This window comes from Hippoglossus hippoglossus, chromosome 15 (assembly GCF_009819705.1).
Source record: "Hippoglossus hippoglossus isolate fHipHip1 chromosome 15, fHipHip1.pri, whole genome shotgun sequence".
NCBI classification, from domain to species: Eukaryota; Metazoa; Chordata; class Actinopteri; order Pleuronectiformes; family Pleuronectidae; genus Hippoglossus; species Hippoglossus hippoglossus.
In genome coordinates, this window is record NC_047165.1 from 13,186,119 (window position 1) to 13,210,168 (window position 24,050).

The 24,050-nt window shown below is 40.9% G+C and overlaps 1 protein-coding gene across 4 annotated transcripts; it reads right to left on the reverse strand.

Moving 5' to 3' along the window:
- Positions 1-390: 390 nt before the first annotated feature.
- Positions 391-23,894, reverse strand: col21a1 (collagen, type XXI, alpha 1). Of its 4 annotated transcripts, XM_034609587.1 has the most exons (30): positions 23,706-23,720; positions 21,735-21,836; positions 18,376-18,503; positions 17,610-18,170; positions 17,310-17,475; positions 16,998-17,226; positions 16,195-16,365; positions 14,674-14,751; positions 13,719-13,802; positions 11,888-11,950; positions 11,414-11,467; positions 11,271-11,324; positions 11,136-11,189; positions 8,291-8,344; positions 8,149-8,202; positions 8,014-8,067; positions 7,640-7,693; positions 6,067-6,111; positions 5,899-5,952; positions 5,764-5,817; positions 4,787-4,840; positions 4,542-4,613; positions 4,065-4,100; positions 3,412-3,456; positions 2,447-2,479; positions 2,214-2,360; positions 2,033-2,087; positions 1,760-1,951; positions 1,610-1,687; positions 391-1,518 (listed from the first exon to the last, which is right to left on the reverse strand). In XM_034609587.1, coding segments are annotated over exons 2-30 (2,913 nt in total). In that variant the 5' UTR covers positions 21,737-21,836; positions 23,706-23,720; the 3' UTR covers positions 391-1,330. The 4 variants fall into 4 exon arrangements, with proteins under 4 accessions (XP_034465478.1, XP_034465480.1, XP_034465479.1 ...); XM_034609589.1 differs by lacking the exons at positions 21,735-21,836; positions 23,706-23,720 and adding an exon at positions 23,847-23,894; XM_034609588.1 differs by lacking the exon at positions 21,735-21,836 and having other exon boundaries at positions 23,706-23,841.
- Between the last annotated feature and the right edge of the window lie 156 nt (positions 23,895-24,050).

Sequence of the window (24,050 nt, forward strand, 5' to 3'; positions counted from 1 at the left end):
AAAAACTTTTAACAGGGTAAAGAGAACGTAGAAATCTCAGAGAGAGCCACATGTGAGGGATCCCTCTCCCAGGATGGACAGAAGTGCAATAGATGCCACTTGTAATGGAGAACATCAGAAAGATAAGGGTATTTGCAGCATTGATTAGAATAAACACTTTGTAGCATAATGGTAGGAAAATGAATTGATGGATTATTGTCAGTAATGGTAGAGTATCTGAGTAGACATATTGTATATCCAGCAGTATTGTCTAGCCATCCATCCATCGATCCATCGATCCATCCATCCATCCATCCATCCATCCATCCATCCATCCATCCATCTTAGATGATGACATTTACAACATGACCTGAAATAGAACTGAAACTTGAAGCGCACAGCTGAGGACTATCCAGGTTCACAAGTCAGTGGGATATTTTTTAATTCTAGTTAGAAAAAAGAAAAAAAAGAAAGATTCATACAAAAGTCAACTTAACACACAATAAAATTACAAAAGTTACTCAGGACACGTCACTGCTGAAATACACAGTCATGACTCTCTTATAAATAACAATAAAATACTTGCTACAGTAATGAAAGGTACGCCTCAGGAACATACGTGACACAAAACTTCAAATTAAAATGTCAGCATGTTCTTAGATGGTGAATCTTTTAACATCTCACTTCTTAACTGGAATTAAATGACACATGGAGGAACTTATCATAAACAGAAGTATTCATTTATCTCAGATGATACGCAGTATTAGCTTCTGTTTTCATTGAGAGTTACGTATTAACAGTTAAACTGGATGCTTCAGGAACACAAGCTTACAGCAGCTCATCAGCAACCACAGGAAATCAAACTCACAGTCTAGTGCTGAAACATTGTCTGATAGGGTGAAATCACCGAACATGGAACTAAGAGATTATAGACGTCTTTGTTTTTTGTTTTTTTTGTTTTTTTTTATGTAACATACAGCACCCATTGTGAAAATGTAGACAGCGTCATGCAACGAAGCAACACCAGGGGGCAATATGAGAAAATGTACCAGCCATACTGCCCTGAGGGACACCCAGACATGGAAACCATGGTGATCATATGAGAGGTGTTAACTGGAGCCAATTATTGATTCTCTATTAAAAAAGCATGCTCTTAGATGTCGGAACAATGATACAAAGCACCAATAGAATGATGAAAATATGACAGGATCTGGTTGTGTTGTTTGAGATCACGTGACAGACAAGAGGTCCGTTCTGTTTCCATGACAGAGATAAACTGTAAAGATGAGATCTTCCTGAGAATGACCGTTAGTTCCACATCAACTTGAAACTGGTGCCTGCAGTTGTGACGTCAATAGATTGGTCCTTTATTGTAAGGATCCCGCCTCATCATGCTACTGTAGCACATGGATGGATCACACACCCCATGCGGACCGGGTTTGCCAGGGTTACCAGTTTGACCCTCTGCTCCGTTCAGACCAGGGGGTCCAGGGTTACCTGGAGGACCTGGTTTACTGTACCCCTGGGGACCCATTGGACCTGTGGAGACACAAGCACCTCATCAATTTAACTTCCATATGGTCTCAGAAAATAATGAATGATGAATTGAATGATTAGTAACATTATTTACCTAGAGGTCCCGGTGGCCCTTGGTCTCCCATCATGGTTCGACCCGGACTCCCCTTCTCACCCTTGAAACCTGATTCTCCTGCAAACACAAGTGTCCTTGTTCGAGCATCCTGCAAAATAATTTCAATGTTGTCTGAATGCTTTCTTTTACCTTTGAGTCCGTTAATACCAGGACGTCCCGGCCGACCAGGGTGGCCTGGCTGCCCCCTGGAGCCGCCGAGTCCAGAAGGACCCCTGAGTCCCTGGGGCCCAGCTGGACCTGGAGGACCCGCAGATCCAGGCCGGCTTTGACATCGGGTGCAGCTACTCTGCTGGTTGCTCAGCAACAATAAAGGCAGCTCAGCTACAATTGACAAAGAGAAAATTTCAGATGTGTGTGGTCAAGACACAGGGATACGACATTTGTTTGGATCTATCTACTCACTCTGGAGAATGTTTCTGCAAATTTGCCGAATGTGGTTGTCCGACAACTCGCTTGCCTGTGATAAAGTAATGGATCATATGAATCTCCAGTAAACTACAGTTCATCGATGTCATTAATCTCAGACATGATTAATCATGATAAAGACATTATCAACGTGTTACATGATGTGAATCACACATACAGATCTTCCTTCAGGTCCAGGTAGACCAGGTGGACCAGTGTCCCCCTGCAGCCCTCGGGGGCCAGATGGGCCTGACTGACCCAACTGTCCAGGCCGTCCCCCTTGACCTTCCTGACCTCTCTGCCCCGGATCCCCTGATGTCCCTTTCTGGCAAAAATACAAGCCCAGGGTTAAACAACACAAATGATAATTCAGACTGGCTGGAGGAAAAGTAATTAATATATCAGACTTACCTCTCCTTTCAGTCCCATGGGACCAGCGGAGCCCTGTCAATCAAAGTCATTAAGTCGAGGGAAAAGTCAATGAAAACAGTGGAAAAATGCAGGAAAAGACTGTAACAAGATTGCAAAACCTGCATTTAGATCTTTATCAAAATGCACAGTCACAGACATTAATTGGGATTGTAGGATAATGTTGAAATAATGGAAATTGTAAACTTTGTACTGAGTCTGAATTATGTCTGCTATGAGCAGGTAAAGTCATCATGTTGCTGTACCTCCACCTTTAAACTACAATAGCATCAGATATCAGCAGAATCACTTGGATATGGGACCGTGTCATAAATTAGTTTACCGTTGCACAGTGTGTTCAAGAATGATGGGAAGTTACATGAAATAAATTATTTCTCTATGACCGTGGCAGCAGAGTAAATGAGAGTATGGAGCATCAAACACAAATTATCCAATTCCAATATGTGATAAACCTGGTGGAGACAAGATACAATCTTTACCAGTGATAAAAACAGGTTTGCATTTAAAGTAGAAGAAAATCTACAAATAAGCCACAGAAATAGAGTGTGACCTTTTCAGATAGATAAGACATGCACTGGACCAAACAGGAAGTCAAACTTCATGGCTCAGGAGAACTGGTTTGTAAATGGCCACATGGTGGCACTGTGGACCCTCAAAACTCTTAAAAAAACCATGACTTCCCTGGCCAATGATCAACGTGTTCAAGAGTCCATTGAAATCAGTTTGTAGGAAAACAGCTACAGGTGATATCATTGCTGGAGGTAATGACTTTATTGTATATTAATATATTGTTCATGGCCATTTACATCATTCATTTCACTCAGTACTATTAGATAATAATGTTTACATTTCTAATTTCTGAATCTAAACACAAGAAACGTCACATCATTAAAGAAAGGCTAAATAATTTGTTATCGTACAAGAAAGCTGATCCAAAATAAACTCACCTCATTCCCTGGTCGACCCTGTCCTCCTATTTGTCCTTTCAATCCCTGGTGACAAAAATCATTAGATCACCATGACAACACCACACTAGTCTATAAGGTTTATACTGCAGTGATGTAGATACACATCCATCCATTCAGAACATAATCATTGGTTATATTCACAGGTGTTAATGTGGTTTAACTGTGGTACATTAACACCCATTAGATTTGATTACATAAATATAATTGCACTCATTTTCTTCACATAACATGAAATTGATCAGATGGAGCATACTGGATAAAAACATGATGGAAGTCAAACATCCAGTTATACCTCTGTAAGACAAAATACAGCTACTATATGATTGTTTTCCAAACCAATGTGAAATATGTGATAAATGAAGCTATATTTCCACTAGAATATATTGATTTCCATATTAAACGGATCAAAGACAATATTTCCTTCACTTTTACCCGAGCAGTAGAGAGCCTTAAATACATGCTTACAAAAATGATCTGATTTAAAGTTCCACTGGGATTTTGGCAGACCAGTAATGGTTTCTTCAGACATTTTGAAAGGTTGATGAGCTGTTGTTAGATTCTAGATTAGCATCAGAGAGGTCGATAACATGAAGGCACAATCTGCTTGTTTGATTGGATGTCTGGAGTCTTACCATCACTCCTCGGTCACCTGTATTTCCTCTTTGTCCCTGGTGAACATAAAAACATGGTTTATAATTTCATTGATGTTTTGCAGCAGGAGAAAAATACAAGCAACAAAGGATTCATAGAAAAAGTGTCGAACTTACTTTACATAACAGAGACAATTTCTCATGTATCAGGTTTATTTAAGTATATTTTGTATACATGTCCAAAATAAAATGTGCCCGTGAGATTGCTTAGAAAAATTACTTGCCTAAAGAAGTGACTGTAATGTAAATCAGTCGCTAATATAGAAGATGGGACATTACAACAACTCTGAAAAACTAATATTTGTGACTAAATTCCAATGGACATACTATAAATAATCTGTTTTGACCAGATGTCGTGAACATTTAATTATGAATTTTCATAATAATAAATTATTATTCTAAATAATGCTTTTTTAGATTAAAGGGGGAAAGAATGTTGGTTTAAACAGAAAACCCCACCGTGCTTCCCTTCAGGCCTGGCATGCCCGGGTGCCCCGGCTGACCCGCTGCTCCTGGTTCTCCTGCACTCCCCTTTAAAAGCATGTAAATAAAGACCAATCATCAAAAACAAGAACACAGTTCATTTATCTATCTATTACTGAACTACGTTATGTCAAAATGTTATTGATTTAATACAGTTGACAGTACTTTAAGTAAAAAATACAGCTCCCTGTTAATATTGGATTATTTAAACAGAAACATACCACAGGCCCTGGTGTTCCTTGTAAACCTGGATTTCCACTTCCACCCTTATGCCCCTTGATAAAGAAATAAAACAAGGTTATAGAAAAGTCACAATGTAAAAGTATCCGTATAATTTCACTGACTGTTGAGCAGCTATTATTTTCATTTTCACTGTCTTATAATAATTACTTTTTTAATACATGCATGATTTCATGAAGTTTTGGCATATTGCACGATTGCAGCATGACATTAAATTGTGTCTCGTCAAATTTATTTTTCAGTTGAACAAAAATAGCTTCAGTCTGAAGTCTGCTTTTTAACATGTGTGCCATTCACCAATACACACTGGCTCGTTACAGGCAACATCAGCTAATGAAACGTGATGAGGAGTCAGGGCGGCCAGACCAGACAAGCCCAGACTGCTTACATTTCCACTGAAGTTCCACTGACGAAAGCAGCACGACCGGATCACCGCTGAATTTAGCACATGCCTGTGACGCCAAGAGGTCGTTACTTCGCGCTCAGTTTATTTTAGAGAAACAGTCACCAAACGAAACATGTCATGTCACGCTGCTGACACAAGCAGCTTTCGAAGAACGTTTTTTTTTTTCTTCAAGAAGGCTTTAACCGTTTCTATGACCTTATGCACTGCAGTGTGTTTTATATAGGCTGGATGAAATCGACATCAATACATCACCCGTACTTAGTTAAATGTTCTACACTGTGGTTAGAGTCGGCTTTAATTACGACATTGCTCTTGTAGATTGAGCTGCAGTGTTTACTTTTCTGACTCACAGTTTGAGCCAGTGCTCTCACGGCCTCAGGGATACAGAGAGGGATCAATTGTCATTATATGTAGTGCAGAGTTTATCCTCTGTAAAGACCGTGCTAAAGCTTGATGTCTGTTGCGTGGGTGTAATCCAGTTACTAACTCTGACAGCTTCATTCTGACAGCAGCAGACTTAAGGTGAATTTTCTGATAAGAATAAAGGTTTACCTTGGATCCAGTTGGTCCTTTTAAACCAGGTGCACCAGGTAAACCCATCTCACCCTGCAGGAGAGTGACGAAATCTTTTATCGTTTTTTCGAGGTTAAATATACATTTTGTTTTGTACAACAACTGTGAACTTACAGGAGGTCCAGACGATCCTTTAAGGCCCCTTGGTCCGGGCAAACCAGTCTCCCCCTTAAATGAGACTCGAATCAGTCAAATATAATGATATCGGTGAAATCTTATCAGTCAAACTTTATCACAAAGAATAAGCTAAATTAAAGAGCACATCTGTCGGGACATTGTTACCTGATGACCATCCAGGCCTGAAGTTCCTGGTATTCCAGGTAAACCCTGGAACCAAGGGAACAGATTATATGTCGTCTGTTTATCTCAAAAAATGACATGGAATTAGAATCAAGTCTTAAGTGAATTCTCCATATTTTAAACATGCTCCAGTATCCATAGCATCATCTTCTGCAATAGCTTTGCAGCATTGACTTTCTCCCACTTTCCAGAATTTAAGCCAAAAATATCGCACAATGACATCGATGACTAATCATGAGTCAGTCTCAGGTGTCAGTCATGAAGATTACCTCGATTAATATATCATCGAGTAAATGGAAAAATGAAATCGTATTTTGTAAATGTAAAGCCTTTAAATACAATCGTATTTCATGTAACTTCTTGATCTAAATTGCATCAGCCTGTGCACGAAAAGTTTTGTCCAAAATTGAATCTGCATGTCAAACTGTTCGATCCTGAGATGAACAATATAAGTTGCAAGTGTTTTATTTGCTGATGAATGCAAAGAGACACGATGCAGTTGCAGTTTAAACTGTTCCTGGGAAAGAGAATGACAGCAGAAACAGATTTTAAAATAAACAGTTTAATACGTTTAAAGTTTATTCGGTTCAACACATGCAGCCTCTTTAGTTTTTTTTTGTCATAGTTGTTTTCTTCTGAGATAAATGTTCTCAGATGTGTGGTTGTTGCCTCACACAAACGATTGAGTAACATATGTGCATGGTGAATGGATTAAAGGCAGGCAGGGAAGCGGAGATACAGATCAAGCCACCCACACACTTGCACTTAACTTATAGGTAAAAAAAACATCCCTATATTGGGGCCCACACTGAGCCGCATCGTGTTTTACCAGGAGGAAGCACAGCACTCATCCTGTCTCCTTGGAGACGTAGCTAACTCTATTGTTCTAGTGGGGGAAATATGGCTTACAGCCGTGTGGAGCAACTGACTCATCCTCTTGTAGACCCATCTCAAACTTTTGGACCACGCTTAAGATCCTGATCAGTGGGGTGGCTGCCCGGTTGAAAAACACTTTCTTCCTAAAACAGATTTGCCAGAGCACCAGAGCGTTCCCCCAATGAGTCGCTGCTTCAGATTATAGCCTGAGCCCGGCTGTTACATAACAGGGTTATCCTGGGATGAACTACAGGGGAAATACCCTTAATTTACTGGCTGTCAGGGGTGTTCTCTGCACTGCTGACACTATGTTAACACACTGCAGTCCTGCTGCGGTTCAAACACGTTATGCATCTATTTTATTCATTATTTTTTTATGTCAGCTACGATTTACTTAGAGCCTTTTTTCTGTGTAGAAGTGTATGAACCGTAATGTAAAAGTATCACACACACACACATCAAGTTTCCCCCTTCTCTTGTTGGCAAAATGCTTTGCTGCAAAGTTTAAACGTTAACATAGCGTGACAGTCCATTTCATGTTTCATTCATGCACCATTTGCATCACACTTTACATCAAAATCATCGAGTCCAAGTGAAAATGTAAGGCAATACACACAGCTGGAGCAAACTCTAAAATACTAAACATTTACACTGACTAATGTATGTGTTTACAACTCACAGGATGGCCCATTCTTCCATCAGCTCCAGGAATGCCAGTGGCCCCGACTTCTCCCTTATTAACACATCGGAAAAAAAAAAACCATGAGCTTTTAATTAAATGCATACGAACCATTTTCTAATGCATTTTACGTATCATGTTGGATTAATTAGAAAAGACATTTATCTAAAACATGAAGAACATCTTTGATCTTTACTAAAATTGTCTCTTGGGGATTGGGGGGGAAAAAAAAGGGGACACCAGCACTGTTATGACTCCATTCCCATGGTTGCCAAACATCGACAGCGCAACTGTGGGGAACAGTAAAGGCTCTTAAGATCGTGCACACTCAGCCAGATCTCTAATATTCTCCTTAAGTGTCAAAACAAACAGACCTTTTGACCAGGACCTCCTGGAAATCCATTCTTTCCATCTCTCCCAGGTCGGCCCTGAAATCAGAGAAAATTGTTTTTCACAGAACAATAAGACACAAGAGATCTGGATATGGTTCTGAAGTGCTTCATACATACAGGTTCTCCTCGATGACCAGGCGGCCCAGGAGGTCCCATACTTCCCTTTTCTCCCTGGAAATATCAAGCAACCCAAGATGAAGTTATATTCCTCAGTCAACTCAGTGACAAACTGGTTTTTGGTGAATATCTGTGCTCTTACCAATAGACCACTTTTTCCTGGTAACCCTGCGGTACCTTGAGATCCTATAGAGCCCTGAGAAAAGTCAAAAGATTTGAATCATCTTTAGATGTAATCTAAAATAGTTACATTTTAAGATCCGAGCTGGCTTGTAATGAATCTTCCACTTGTTTGACTGCATCATCCAGTTTCTACTATATATTAAACGACTCATCTTCAGCCCGATCAGGAAGTTATACAGTGTAAGACAAGAACACACATAGATCTACTGTATATTCTACATGGTCACAGATATGAAGTCAGTGTTAAACAGGAGTCAGCAGCGACAATGAATTCAATCATTTCTTGGAGTGAAACTTGAGTGACTCGTTCTCCCCTGCATCATCCTGGCATTTTAAAAGGGTCACTGCCTGACCTGAAACTGGATGTGAGTATCTGTTCAATGCAGCCTCTACATATGATGTGAATCTATTTCACATTGTCAGAATAAAAAGGACAAAGCCTTTGATTTTTCCACTTTTGCATCCCAGCATTCAAAAGTATGATCCTCAGCTCATGAAGAATCAAATCTCTGTTCGGTGTAAAACCACATTGTCTGGCTCAGGGACTTTTGTGGATGATATTTTTGGCCTGATTTAAAAAACCTTTTTGTGTATAAAAATACATTGAAGTCAATGAGTCTTTCTTTTACTTTAAGCTGAATGCAGTCAACATGAAAGAATTCTCCAGTGGTATCACAACGTCTATCAAACATCTCTCCAGCTGCGTCCATCACAACGGTTCTGTTAGTGAGTGTAGAACAAATGAACCAGAGGTTCATGGAAACCAACTGGTCGTTTTAGTGCTTTATTTCTGAGTTTTACTATTGTGTTGGCCTGTGTTGCAAATGCTAGGGTGCATCCACATGGATCATAAAACTTGGATAGATTCTGGCAGGAGTAAGGTAAGCGGTGGTGGGTGAGTTTACAGATCAGGTGAACAGGAAACCCTGCAGCAGGCAGATTTGATAATGAGGAGCTTTCACTAAGAGGCTTACTCTCTCCCCAGGAATGCATGACAGTGTTAATGAACTACAAAGATCAACAGAAGACTGGATATGGACTTTGTTATCTTTAAGATGTTCCTCCAAAGGGTAATGCACGTCTGTGGCCATGAAGACAGAAGTGGCTCAAAGTCTCTCTTCCTCTCGTGTTCTTGAATTATGGTCTTCTGACTTAACTTAGAGCACAGCTCATGTTTCCATTCTCTACATCCAAGGCCAGGAAAATTAGACTACACCCTTTGGTGGTCTTACAATGTGGGAATGATTTGGTGTAGTAGTTTGTAAGTTTGTGATTTTGCATCCAAGAAGAAAATCTTCCACTCTACAAGATGAGGAGTCCCTCTATAACTCAAAGAGAAGAGGCTCCCTGCTGCTGCAAGGAGGCTCTTCAGCTTTCCTGGATGCAAACACCTCTTGGCCAAGACAGGAGGGGAATTCAGTCGCATGGACCAGGGGTCCTCAAAGTGGGGACCGGGGACACTTAAGGGTCCTTGAGGGGAATTTATTTTCACTATAATTTCATCCATAAGTAACACACTGAGATAATGTATGACAATGTTGGTCCTGAATATCACACAATTCCAGAAATAAAACATCTAAAACAAAACATCTTGTCAGGGTCCTTGAAGCCACTGGTCACTGTGTGTCTTATGTTGTTTTTAAAAGTGACCTGCACCCTGATCTGTGGAGTACAGCATTTCAACCCCATGTAAGTTGTAATGTACAAAGAAACCGAATCTGGGTTTGAATCTGGTCTAACTTCTCTCGGTAGCAACAAACGTGAGAAAGGTTGAGCTCGCTCACATTCTGCTAAAAGGAGGCCAAATCATATTTTGTACACGTGTCTTCTCTTTAAGAATGTAAGAAACATATTGGAGTAGATGTGCACTACAGCAAGGTTTGTCTCATTTCATTTCACAGATGTCATAACTGATGGCCTCCACTAAGGGACAAACATCCTCTCTGTGGAGGCCTGATCAGTTCCTTCAGGCTTTCTGGTATCTCATGTTGTCTTGATTATCTCCACCAAGGACGTTGGGTTTCCACCCTTGCCCGTTTGTTGGTTGGTTTGTCTGTAAACCGGATTTCGCAAAATCTATTCCAAGGAACATCATGAAACTTGTTAGAAGAGTGTGGTGTGGGTCTGGGAAGGAACCATAAAATATTGGTCCAGACCCGGATACGGGGGCAGATCCAGGATTTTTTTTCCCCCTTTCTTTAACATCGTGGGTTAAGATGTTTTACAAAAATTTCCGTTGATTTCAAAGAGAACAATTGATGGATTTGATGAAAACAATCAGGCATAGTTTGGGGACTGATATTTATGGGTATGTGTAATTAGGTGCGGGTGAGTTTCCTTATGAAGAGCAAAGAAATAATCTCTGTTTGATTTGACAAAGTCAACGTGCAGAACAAAAGCCAGGAAATATCAACACATTTCAAAAGTCTCTGAAGGCCCTCATGCTCTCTCTGCAAAGCGCTCCTGTCCCACAGTAAAGCAGCTCCCAAGAGATCTGGCTTTATATTAATAACATATGGTTTTCAGAGTGATTGATGCAGCAGTGTTTCAATACTTCACGGTGATGTATCTAGCAGGGGTTTCCTGTTAATCCTACATTTGATAACACAAAGAAAGAGGATTAACTTGGACAATTTAGTGTTTTTTTGCCACTTTGGTCAGTGAATACAGCAGCTGTTTGCCTCAGGCCTCATTTAAACATCATATTGTGAGAAAGAAAGCTTCTAAAGCTGAGCAATCGTGACACATTACAGGATTATGAAGTAGAAACGTAGGCGGCATGTTTGGGTAACACATATCTCCACCTTCTCTCCAGGCTTCCCGGACGATCCCGATAATCCCGGCACGCCCCTCTCACCCTGAAAGTACACACTTGTATTAGTTTTTAGTCACACATTAGTGTTGCAGCATCGCAATGAAACCCATTGTGACCTTCCTACCAAAGCACCGGGCCTCCCTTGCTCCCCTTTGTACCCGTGTGACCCTCGTAGCCCCTGGCAGAGGCAACAAAAGAAAGCAGCTTTAAGTTTTTCATTCTTGATGCTGAATTGAATATTAAGGTAGAATCTGTGATTTTCTTCACCTCTACTCCTGTTGGACCTGGCAGCCCTGGATTCCCTCTGCTGCCAGGAATGCCCTAAAATTCAAACAAAACAGGACAGTAGAAACACACACTTAAACATTTAGATCCCTTCAGCTCTGTATATGTTGTCTGTGTGGCTCCTGGCTACGGGGCCAATTACTTTTTGGAGTTTTTGATCACGTATAGAGCATGTGGTTCACTTCTGTTTGGGTTTCATGCACAAAATCACCACTGTGTTGTCACTTTTGCTCAAATCATACATTTACCCAGTGGAAAAACAAGTATATTTAGTCCACTTATTTAGCAGTGTGTTTAAAGATTGTGATGCAGTCCTGACCACACAGAATTAACAAGCAGAAATTGTCATGACCTAATGGGTACATTAACTCAGATGAGTTTGGCATTTCCTCACATGCTGCTGTGACAGTGTTGTTGGCAGTTGTATGTGTGGATATTGAACTATTTAGTACTCACAGGCTTACCATCAGCACCAGCAGCTCCAGGCTGACCAGGTTTACCACTGCCTCCATTTTCTCCCTGTACAGAGAGGCAACAAGGCAACTTAATCCCATCTACTTACTGATTCCACAAACGTCTGGCTGTCTGTATATGGAAAACATATCTTGCAAACCGTTCATCTTATCAACTTCACACTTGGCACGTGTATTGTAAATTACCAGAGGAAGTGCAGAGCAGAGTTTAGTGCAGTTTGGACACGTGAAACGTTTGATATTGATAGAAATGGAATAAACAGGCAACTAGCTCTCTGTAGCAGTCAGTGGGGACGGGACAGTGCCTTCAGTCTGTGGACCAAGTTGAACATTTCTTCTTCTACAGATAAATTACAACTGTGGTGGCTAACTGGTTCTAACTGCAGGTCGAAAATTGTCTCCAGATCATTTTCATCTTCTTTTTTTATTTCAATAGAGCAGAATAAGACAAAGACATCAACATCATCATGTGTGCTGCCTTCCATCATGACAAAATTATTCATAGAATCACTCTATCATCTCTTTAGAAAGATGTCTTCAAATCAAAGACACAACTTTTGTAAATCATTCAAACTTATATATAAACCACAAATTCAGATTAATTTTACGGAAAAACATTGATGGTAAAATCATCATTGCAGATAAACCAGGTAGGATGAACACAAAGTTTTCTAACTTCACTCTGCACCATAGATTGTTTATAAAAACGTCAACAAAAATAAAAAGTGACAGTATATGGTAGAACTAAGGAGGACTCATAATGACATGGAATGATTCTGAAGTAGCTCTGGAGCATTAACAGAGGACGGGAGAACAGAACACCCCAAACAGGCAGGTTTAGACCAGACACTGCATAATTACATCATGAATGAATCAGTTTAAAACATCTCTGGTAACAATGAGCTTTCTCATGCCTTGAGTTGATTTAATCTATCTATAATGTATGATGCTGTTGAGCCCTGTGTGGGGTTGTAAGGAACATCTGTGAACCAGCAATGGCTGCAACATTTGATCTACTTGTACATGTACGAGTAGACACATCGGTGACCTAATAAACGCAAAACATGCTGGAAACCATGTAAGTTTTCCTCACAAAGCGCATGATGGCTAAGATAAAAATCTCTCTGACGTCTTTGTGTGAAGACCAGGGCTGCTTTTATTTGGTTAATACCCTGTGATCAATAGAGACATGGGGTTTATTCCTCGTCTGGTAAGTTTCCATTCTAACCAGTGTTTATCCTAGGCAGTGGTCTGGTTTGTTTTCAGCAAACAGTACAGTACAAGAGGATCTTACAAGACTAACTGTGACTCACTCACCGCGACAAGCCTCAATTTGCCTCAAGTGGAGAAAAGAAGCTGTTTGGTGCATCAGGGATTTGTAAAACTGAACGTTTTCAACAGGTAACTGTGTATCTAAAAGATGAAAGAGTTTAAAACCTCCTGCCCTGTTCCTGGCATGAGGGACATTTGTGTTTACAGGCTGTAATCAGATGTAAAGTGCAACCTCATCACATGAGCAGGATTTAAGACATCACTTGGGAGCTCAGCACATATTTTCTAAGCTCTAATAAAACCAAAGTTTTTTCGCTCCCTTCCAAACAGAAGCCATTTAGTCTCTTTGTCTCTCCTGCATGTATACACAAACAGGCGCTGCTAAAGTTTCAGTTATTTTGTTGTCACTTTATCTAAACACACCACCGCTGTCTAAAGTAAATATTTAACCATCGGTCTGAACGGCATGGAGCGCTGAACAAACTCTACAAGTCTGATATCCAAGTGAGTGCATGACAAAAGACAGAAAGAGATCAGCTGACCTTCATTCCTGGAGGTCCAGGGGGTCCGGGAGCACAAACACAAGGTTCTTCAGTAGGTTCAGTGTAATCAGGACTGTTGGAGCACTGTAATCAACAAGCAAGGCAAAAAATATATATTATTTTTCATTACTATTTTCTGGATTGATAAATGATAGAAAAAATGCATATTGCAATTTTCTAAAATGTCATAATATGTCTTGTTGTGTTTAATATTTCAAACCACATCCAACCTGTTCAGGGTGCACCCCACCTGACACCCAATGACAGCTGGGATTGGCTCAGCTCCCCCTGCAACCCTTATATTACGAGCCGTACAGATAATGGAGGAATGTGTTGAAAATGATCTTGTTGTTGAATATGAACCATAAATATCTTTTTGTTTTTAAATCGATTGGTGTGAGATTTTGCCCCGAGAGGCATCCGAGCCTCCGCGTTTGGAGATTTCATTGCAAATGCTTGCCAAGAATTTTTAGGCTTCTCATCTTGTCTCTTTTGATATTTGTATCTAGCCTCTTCACATTACAAACAGTCATTTGGCTCTGGTTGTGCGGATATAGCGATTTCCAAGCCAGCACAATGGGCCACTGATTCACGACAACACACTCGGTGCCAGGAGACGGTGCAGAAAACTCCACTGAGTATAGTATGTTTGAAGCCGAGCCACACGTCCTCCTCCAACACATTATTATATGCATAAACAGATGTGACTGAAAATATGGATGCTGAGTTTACACTTTCACATGCACAATAATGCAACACTGTACTTGTGAAATATGGAACAGGAAAGCTTCATTTCATGCCATGCCAGTGCGTGGAGGTAAATGATAATAAAACCACTGGCTGAAAAACAGCGCGGTGTGTTTCAGAGCAGAAACAGATGTAGGTGGATTGAGGCGTGAAGTAGGTGAGAAGAAGTCATTGTCACAAAACAACCAAGCAGATTGTTGGTACTCACGACTCCAGGTATTTCACATGCAGTCTCTCGATTATTCTGCTCAGGGTCACAGTAGATGCGAAGTTTCTGAATTTCAAACTGAAGAAAAGGAGAAATACTTCCTGTTAAAAACACAACCACAATCTGCTGGGGGAAAAAAACACAATGTAGGGGTATTTTTATAACAAACAAGCCCAGTTTTTATCAGTGCTTTGCTTCCATTGAATTGAAACTGCTCTTGTGTAACTGTTAAAGTAAAGATTAGGGCCCTCATTGTGTTTTGGGCAGCGTCGAGTTGCCAGACCTCCTCCGGTGTTTGGACGTGTTCTGCAGAAACGTTACACCATTCTTCCATTATTTGGTATTTTGTTGATGTTGGTGGTAAAATGGCTCCAGTGCATCGGCTGTTTTAACTTCTGTTACTATGCGAGGGGGGAGACGATCATTACATGTGATTTATATTAATTCCAGCCCCATGAAAACACAAGTGCAGTGTGGTTTACATTTCATTAATAGGGGATTGTACTTAGTTTTAAACATAAGAATGTTTGGTTTAGTCTGTTGGGTCACACTAAAAATTGCATTGTGGTTTGATCATGTTGTAATTTTTTAGGGTCCAGTTACAAAGATCTGCTTCCAGTTACAAGCTTGCAAGCTTGTCTTATATAAGAACAACCACTTGGTTATATTCCTTATAACTTCACGATCCTAATAAGAGTGGCCCGGGACATTCACTTCATATTGATGTGTCAACATACTGGCTGATACGTGAGATGTAAACGTCGTGAGTGAATTATATTCCTCCTTCCTTCCTTCCTTCCTTCCTTCCTTCCTTCCTTCCTTCCTTCCTTCATTCCTTCCTTCTTAAACAAAGGGTTCTTCTGAACAGTCCTTCTCCAAATATTTCTCATGGAACTCAGAGCTGTTTCCGATTAAATCATGTTTATTTTTAGCTTATATTATAATCCACTGCTTGACGAATGAAGGGTTTCAGTTTAAAAATGGCAGTATTTCTTGAATTTAATTTATTCTGTGGATTCTATTTCATCCACCATCATTATGAACACGATTGGCCCAAACATTGTCAAACTAAGTGTTCACATATGTGTCTCGAGGTATTTTTAAACTGTCAATTTGTGCTATAGTTTCAAAATAAAAGATCTCTTATGTATCATTGTATTAAAAAGCTGTATCATGCAGATATTTGGAGAAATTCCACAGCACAATAATGATTTATAGCAAACATAGCAAGTTTGGTGGAAATGATTCCACCGGAGACAAGTAAAACAACGATTAATAAGAGCTTTCGGGGGAAAAGGCTAATTTATGCCAAGAATTTACTGTCCAAGGAGTTAACCATGTCTCCCAGGAGTCACCAATAAACCCAGCTGTGCGATGCTGTAACATTTATCAGTGTGAAGTTTCCCCAACAACTCAAAATGTTCCCTCTGTCAAGATAATGTACTGACGATTTAATTCTGAACCAAACAACTTTATAGACTATTTTATAAAAAATGAGGCTGTTGATAATGACGAACTCACTGGAACCGTTGTTTCCTTTCTGTAATATTTCCCAACTTGGGTTTTTCCATTGATGAAGATGCCAACAGGGGTCTCCAAGGGCAGAGTCTCTATTTCCAGGTCGTCAACATATAGAGTCACATCCTCCTCAGTGACCAGCAGCCGCAGCTGGTGCCATTTCTCATCAAACACCTTTTTTTGGTCATTGGAAAGAAATAGAAAATAGTTATGATTAACACAGTGACACATCCTGGAATTGTTCTGACAAAGACGTTGAACAGTAAAACAGAGAAAAATTCGAAGGAAAAGGGTGTGAAAGTTTCTGAATAAAATCCAACATGATGTGTTAGTTATTAAAGGGCAAGAACATGAACTGAAGAGTTAAGATCCAGACACTTTGGATCCTATATTTCCTATAATGCATCTGAGCAACGTATCTTCCTTTGACCCACACTGTATAAACGTGTTCCTCGCAGTGGCCAGCAGCAGCTTGCATACAGATGTGAGTAATCAATCTACCATGTGGCTAGTACCTGGTACTAATATTAGATTTGGCCCCTAAAATGTATTAAGTGCAAGCTGGCAGCACCCACAACATATTTTGGCTTCATTTTTGTACAATGGGAGGAAGTTGAGACACGTCTTCCATCTTTATATAAAGTCAATGGCTTGACCCCTCCGCTCTGGTGAACACCCACATCTTTCAAACTTCTCACTACAAATTTCTCCAAATACATGAGCCACATTATACATGTGATTTTGCAGCCTGTGTAATTAGATGGATAAGCTGTCCCCTTTAAGATTCTTTCAAAGCGTTGCTTTACCCGTGCTGTCTGTTGGGAGAATCTGACCGTCTGCGTTCCGCTCTGTGCCTGACTGGTTGAGGTGAACATGACGGTGCGGTCGAAGCCATTTAGAGTCACCGCCATCTGCGGCGTCCCGTCAATCTTCTGTATCCTCCACACGTCCCACTCCTCAGCTGTCACAGATCCTTTGTACCTCAGTGTGGCCACGATAACATACGACGGAGGCAGGCCGTCAGGGAAAAGGTTCCTGGTTGACCGAATTAAAAGTTAGACAACTTTGACTGTGCCACACTAATGATAATCAAGAAAGTATAGAGGCAAGGTGTTTACCGTGTAGCTTCACTCAAGTCAATGCGAGGCGTCACTTCATAGGCCTTGGTGCCGGAAAATGTTCCTTGTGTCTTCTTTGCTTTTTTGTCCAAATTTAGATGTAAGAGAATATCAAAACCTTTCTCATCGCGTGAATCTACGGGGATTCTTGCTTGGCAAACGGTTTCTGCAAAGGAAATAAACAGTGACAAAAATAGCTGATGAGCTGACACTGATGCTGCCAGGAAAGGGATATTTATATCATAATATTTGTGCTGGAAAAACACTTTTAGCTGCGCACACTGATGAGCAGCTGCTTACCCTCACACAGCTTCTGTCGTATGACCTGTATGATCCTGGAAATAGCTTTGTAGTCCTCCACAGAAAAGACATAAGTTGAAAATGGTTTGTTTGCAATGTCCCTCAACTCGGTCTCTTCTGTCTCTGACCCGACACCGATTGCAAACAGAATTACTCCTTTTTTCCTTGCTACCTCCGCTGCTTTCACAACCTCATCCTGAGACTTCCCATCTGTGAGGACGACAGCGATTCTGGAAATGCCTAGCGGGCTGCGCTCGGAGAAGCCAAACAATCTATCTGTGGCGAACTGAATGGCCGTGCCTGTCCTCGTGTTTCCCCCCATGTACTCAATGTTCTCCATCGCTTTGATGAGGTCTTTGGTGGATGAGTACTTCCCGAGAGGTATTTCTAAAACGGGGTCGTCGCTGTACTGGACCACGCCGACCTGGGTGAACTTCTGTCCGATGTTGAAGCTCGACGTGATATTGACAAGCCATCCCTTCACTATTTCAAAATTGACATCTTCAACACTCCACGAGCCGTCAAGAATAAAGACCAAATCACACGGTGCGGTCCTACAACCTGAAGCAGACATGAAATATAAACAGTTAGTAGCGTATAATAATAACGTTTCAATAGATCACAATCGTTTGGTGTAATATTTAAAATAAAATGCATTTACAGTACATTAAATCACCCTTGCCAGTTGTATGCATCTGGCAGGTTTTAATGTATGGACAATAAGCATGACAACGTGTGAGAAAAATGAAGACAGAAGTGTTCTTACTTCTTATGTCTTCATCTTGAGCTGCACTAAACAAATGGAGAAGCATGAAGCACAGGCATCTTAAGACACAATGCATGGAGGTCGCTTTGTAACCCATTATGCAGCAGAGCCAAGTTCCAAGTGTGCACCTACAGGGACAAGGAAACACATGCTTTGTATTGCAGGGAAAAAGACAAGGACAATGCAGGCATTCTGTGACATGTGGTCTCTGAGATATTTCTGTCTCAGACTATTGCTTTCTTTCATTATAAAGAGATTTGGATGCCATTTACTTAAGCTCCGTGTGGTCAAAACCTTCACAAACAAAACTACCCCACTATCTGCTTTTTGGCACATAAGTAATTAAAAGGAATAAGTGATGCTTTGAGTTGTATGACAAGGGTGTTGGTTATGTCTCCAGCCTCTCTTTCATATGAGCTAAATCAAACATTGAATGATTCAAGCATTGTGTACACACATGCGATTTAGCTGCATTTGTGCATCAGAGTCATGTTTCTGGACGATGCACCAAATGTCAACCTGACTGTTAGATGAAGGTGAACTTTGAATGAATATGACTTAAGCAGAGTATGAAGCATGCACACATTCACACTTGTTTTCAAACATTTTCAAGATGAATTTGAATGTCAGTTTAGGTTTTGTGACTCCGCCGTTCATATCCTGGTTGATGCATTTCATTTTGATCCTTTGGGATTTCCGGTTTCACGACGGAAAGAAAAACTTTTCATCAACTATGCTGTACATTTTACCGAGGTCCAATTATGTCCAGGACAGGCATTAGCACAGATGAGTGTGCACATAAAAGCTGGAATATTATATATAGTATTATAGACAACATGATATCATATTACTGTTCACTTTGCAAATGTTAAGTCCAATATTCAGTTTTTGTTTTGCCTGATAAAAATATGTGGCTCTTATGTTGTACTGTAGGTTCAATCACTAACTTTTTTGATCTGCAACTGGAACAATAAGCTAAAAGCTAATCAATCAATCAACAAACCAACCAATCAAGGTTCATTTGTATAGCTCATATTCACAGACCATAGTCATGTGTTTAACTTTATACATGAAAATTCTAATTAGAGCAGCATTAAATTCCAAGTTAAATGCTGTTTGTTGATTTGCGGGGACCTCACTGTTGACACTTGTCTGGGGTCTAGGCATCAGCCGCTTAACATATAATGGAATAATATTGTGTCAAAAGTCAGCACCAGTAGGTTATAAACGTGATACATATTGTCTTTCTTACTGTGTAAACCAAAAAAGGAAACATACAAGGCACCACGCTGTGCTGAGGCCCTTAAAGAGGCAGCGCTACTCATTAGCCACCTACGCCGAACATGATTGAATGTCACTGCGGCTCCCAAGTGCAAATCCCATCAGCCCATGTTTGCTTTTTCCAGAGTTACTTTCGCTTCCCACCTCCCACTGCGGCCACAGACAGTGCTGCACATAAGTCCATAATTCACTTCCTAACCACTAAGTTATACTCAGAGCTCGGCCTCCATCCTCCATGCGGCGCTCTCTATCTTCCCCATCTGGCCACATGCAACAGTCTCCACCGCCTCAGTACACCTAAGCTTTTTCCTTTCAAGCCTCATCTACCGCACGCTCGCATGGCACTGCCAGCAGCGCTAAATAAACAAGTCGCTGAACCTCTGACCACAACCAGTGTTCACTGTTTCCTGTGGGATTATCAGCTGTTTCCTCACATGCGCTGCCATTTGCCTCTCGCTGCCCGCCCTTGGCCTTGAATCCAACACACCCAACCAGAAAAGCTTCACTCCTACACTTTTCCTCCCTCGTGGATTAAAACTAAGTGTAATACCTTCCTTCCTGAAGTCATTTTAACCAGTTACTGTCACATGCTGCTGGAGCACTAAGAGTAGTTATGTCACCTGGTGTGTCGTTTCGTAAGGAAGTACGGTTATTTTTACAACCTGGCAAAATGTTTTGTGGCGTGTTTGAACATTTATCAGCTGATCAATATGTTCAAATGATTCATCTCTTTTGGTTCACCGCAGTTTTTTTCCACATTGACCCACAGTGCCAGCTCTGCTTTAACATCCTGGCTTGTGACTCAATCCATAATGATTTTCCTGCCCTCAGCCCGGAGGCTCCCCACGCCACACCTGCACAACAACATCCTCACTGAATGGAGGACTGCTGACTGCTGAGGAGCCTCGCCCAAACTCCAGAGATTCCAAACAAAGATAAGGCGTTGATATCCCAATATAACCTCTGTGCTAGGTGATATATTAGGATTTAATCAGGTCAACACGTTCACCCAACATAGCTCGTTCAAAAATATTGTGATCTGGCATCAGGATCAGTCGGAAAATTCACCTGCAGTGTTTTTTTTCAAAATGTTGCAGCTGAAACAGTTTGATCCAAAACCTCTCTTCTCCATCAAAGGCCTTCTTCATCTACAAGCCAAACTGATGTATATCTCATCATCTATTATATATTATGCTGCTGTGACAGTTGGTACAGATATCCATGTTGTGTCAAATGTACCCAAATTACTTAGGTGACACCCAAACTTTTCATATTGCACATTAATGAGGTCAAAACCTGGATCCATCCATTGAATGCATGATTTGATACATTGTACCTGCTAAATAATGAGCATGTTAGCATGTAATCAAAGCAGCCAAGGACTCAGGAGGCTCACATCAAGCCATTGGAACAAATTCTTTCCTTTTATGGTGAGAACCATGGACTGTATAAAGATGAACAACGTGACTGCCCCTGAAAAGTGAAGCCAAATCCTCTTGATTGCCTCCTGTTGGCTGGATGCAATATAGTTTATAAACCCTACATCCTCCATATTAGTGGATCGAACATCAATTAAATTTGTCTAAAAGAAGGTTTCTGTCATTTTCGGTAGTTCTTATCACACTGATGTTTGCTTGATTGACAGCTGTGACTGACTGTGATCAAGGCTCCAAACCACAATCACAACTGTGCAGATGAGGCTCCACCCACACCCATGATATTTTAGCCAAAGTTTTTTAAATTGCAAGATAGTGGAGACATGTCCTTCCTCTTTATATACAGTCTATGATGAGAACAATCTTATCCAGCGCTGAATTAAATGTCATATAGGCCCAAAAACAAAATACCACTCAGATTTTAATGAATCACCGCCAAGGTATGTCCAACACATGATAAAATTAAGTTTATTCTTTAAAAACAGTTCATATAAAAATGCCAGACACGAAAAACAACAGCATGCTACTTACAAAACATGTAGCATGAGAGCTGAGTATAATGATGGTTATGTTTATGCATGTTAATACATGGAGTGAGAGAGGAAAATGAATTTGAAGGAACCAGAAAATACTCATATTTACATTTGCAGCTTGAGAGCTGCATGTTGATTGTGAGAAGTTTCTGTTGCTGCTTATCTTTTACGGTATTTTCCAGCACGTGTGAGAAAAGAAACTGCTGACATCCTAAAAGGAAGCAGTTGCAAATGAGGACCAGATATGCTGCATACAGTCTATGGCTGCATCCAGTGTAAGAAAACAGGACTCGTGGAAGGAATCTGATAGGAAGGAACTGACCATACACCTTCTTCACTGCTGTTTCTAATTGTGATATATGAAGGTCAACAAAACAGCAGCCAGGATGTAACCTTTGGAATCCCGCTTGATTCCTATGGAGCCAACGAGGGGTCACACTCTCTCATGTGACAGACTTTTTCCACGGTGCAACCTCAGCATCGATCGGAGTAACACAGCCGAAGGGGGCGTTAAGCTGCTTCTTCAGAATTTTTCCTTCCCTGGAAGAGCTGGAGGCGGCTGCTGGAAAACCCCCTCATGGCAGCGTCCGTGCAACCACTGTGACTTTTCCCCTCCACTGACTTTCCCCAAACCGAGTGTCTCTACACCTAGGCCCGAGCCACATGGCGTTCATTTACACCTTCAGATGGTGAAATTCCGGCCGTGGACGGTGACCAAACACATGTAGTCGCGATGAAGGGAAGCCGCCTTTCTTCCAGGAATCAAAACGCAACATTACACGTGTTGGGCCGCGATGCTCGGAGTTGGAATGGATGCACGGTGTAGCAGAAATAACAGGTGCATGTGCGTTGCAGGTTCGCAGCAGAACCCAGTGATCTCTGGTTTTATTGGAGCAGCTCAGACACTTTATAGTTCCAGGTTTCGATGATGGAATCGAAGAACTGTAGCGTTGGTATGTTGAATATTCGGCTTCCAAAACTTATTGAGAAAATAATAGTTACTCTGGTCTTGTTGTCTGTTTTAATACTCTAGATTTATGAGACTTATAGCTGTAGGTCCAGATGGATATTGTTTTCAGGAAGCTGCCAAACAAATCATTTCTCACATTTCACCAGATAAAATTTCACCTGTGCAGGGTGAATGACTCTGAGTCATCATACAGTATTCAAACACAGAGCCAGGCCACAGATCTATGTGCTTAACAAGTTCTCACTAAGCTCGGAGAGAAGACACATTGACAAAGTATATTTGTTTTTTGCCGGCAGTTCATGTAATAGCTTGTAACTCCATTTGAAAGGCTGAAGTCATAGTTATCTGTAGTAAATTTGGCAAAAGGAAGTTGTTCCAGTCCAGAAACAACAACTGCTGTTCAGCATGAACTGCGGTTGCCAAGATCAGTGGGATATGTTGCTGCCAAATTCTTCATCCAACAAGGGAAAGCCAAGCCCCACCAGTATTCCATAGAAACCTGTTAAATAATGTCTCGTAAAACACTGGCGCTTAGACATGTTATTGCTTTTTAGTCAACATGTCCACTTAATATTGTCAAAATGTTTATTGCTCTTTACATGCGTGCAATTTCCACACCTTTAAAATCTGAATGAGGAAAATGCAACACAGTGGGGCATTATGCAATATTCTCACACAGATTCAAACAATGTGCAAGAAAAAATCCATTTGCAACAAGAGAAATGGCCAGAAAAAGATGATTCCATGCATTCTTTGCATGACATTAGCACAAACAAGGGACTGATAACTTGCACTTAATGTCTTCAATGTGCAGCAGAATCTGCAAAACTCCGCACAGAGTGCAGGACACTGGAGAGAACGTTGACACAGTAGATCCGTTGCTAATCTGGACGGTGTTACCACATCATAACAACCAAGAGACTGGAAAATAAATTGAATCCGGCCCAACAGGTGAACATTCACAAACAGCCAAAAGTTAGATGTCCGAGAGTTTAAAAAATAAGACAAATGTAACTTTATAAATAAACATCAACTACAAAATGCAAATCAGCATCTCTAAACTTCATAAATACAGCACGCTGCCACACAAAAAATCCAGCAAACAGTTACCAGTCAGTGTCCGAGCCCTTGTGTGAATTCCTGATAATCCTTTCATTGAGAGCCAGTGATCAATACTGTTCTCAGCCCTGAGTTTACAGAAACTAAATTTGTGGAGACGTGCACGTGTTCCTCTGCTGAATGAAAGCCTACCTTTTTCCAGGAGCTCTCTCTCTCTCTCTCTCTCTCTCTCTCTCTCTCTCTCTCCTCTGTTTCTGTCTTCCTTCTCCGGCGGCCCCCCCTCCAATCACTTACTCCGGACTTTTACTGGCCTTCAGCCATCCACAATTACCACGGGTGGAAAGAGAAGCAGATAAGGAGGGGGTGGGAGCATGACACAGTGAAGCGGACAGCAAA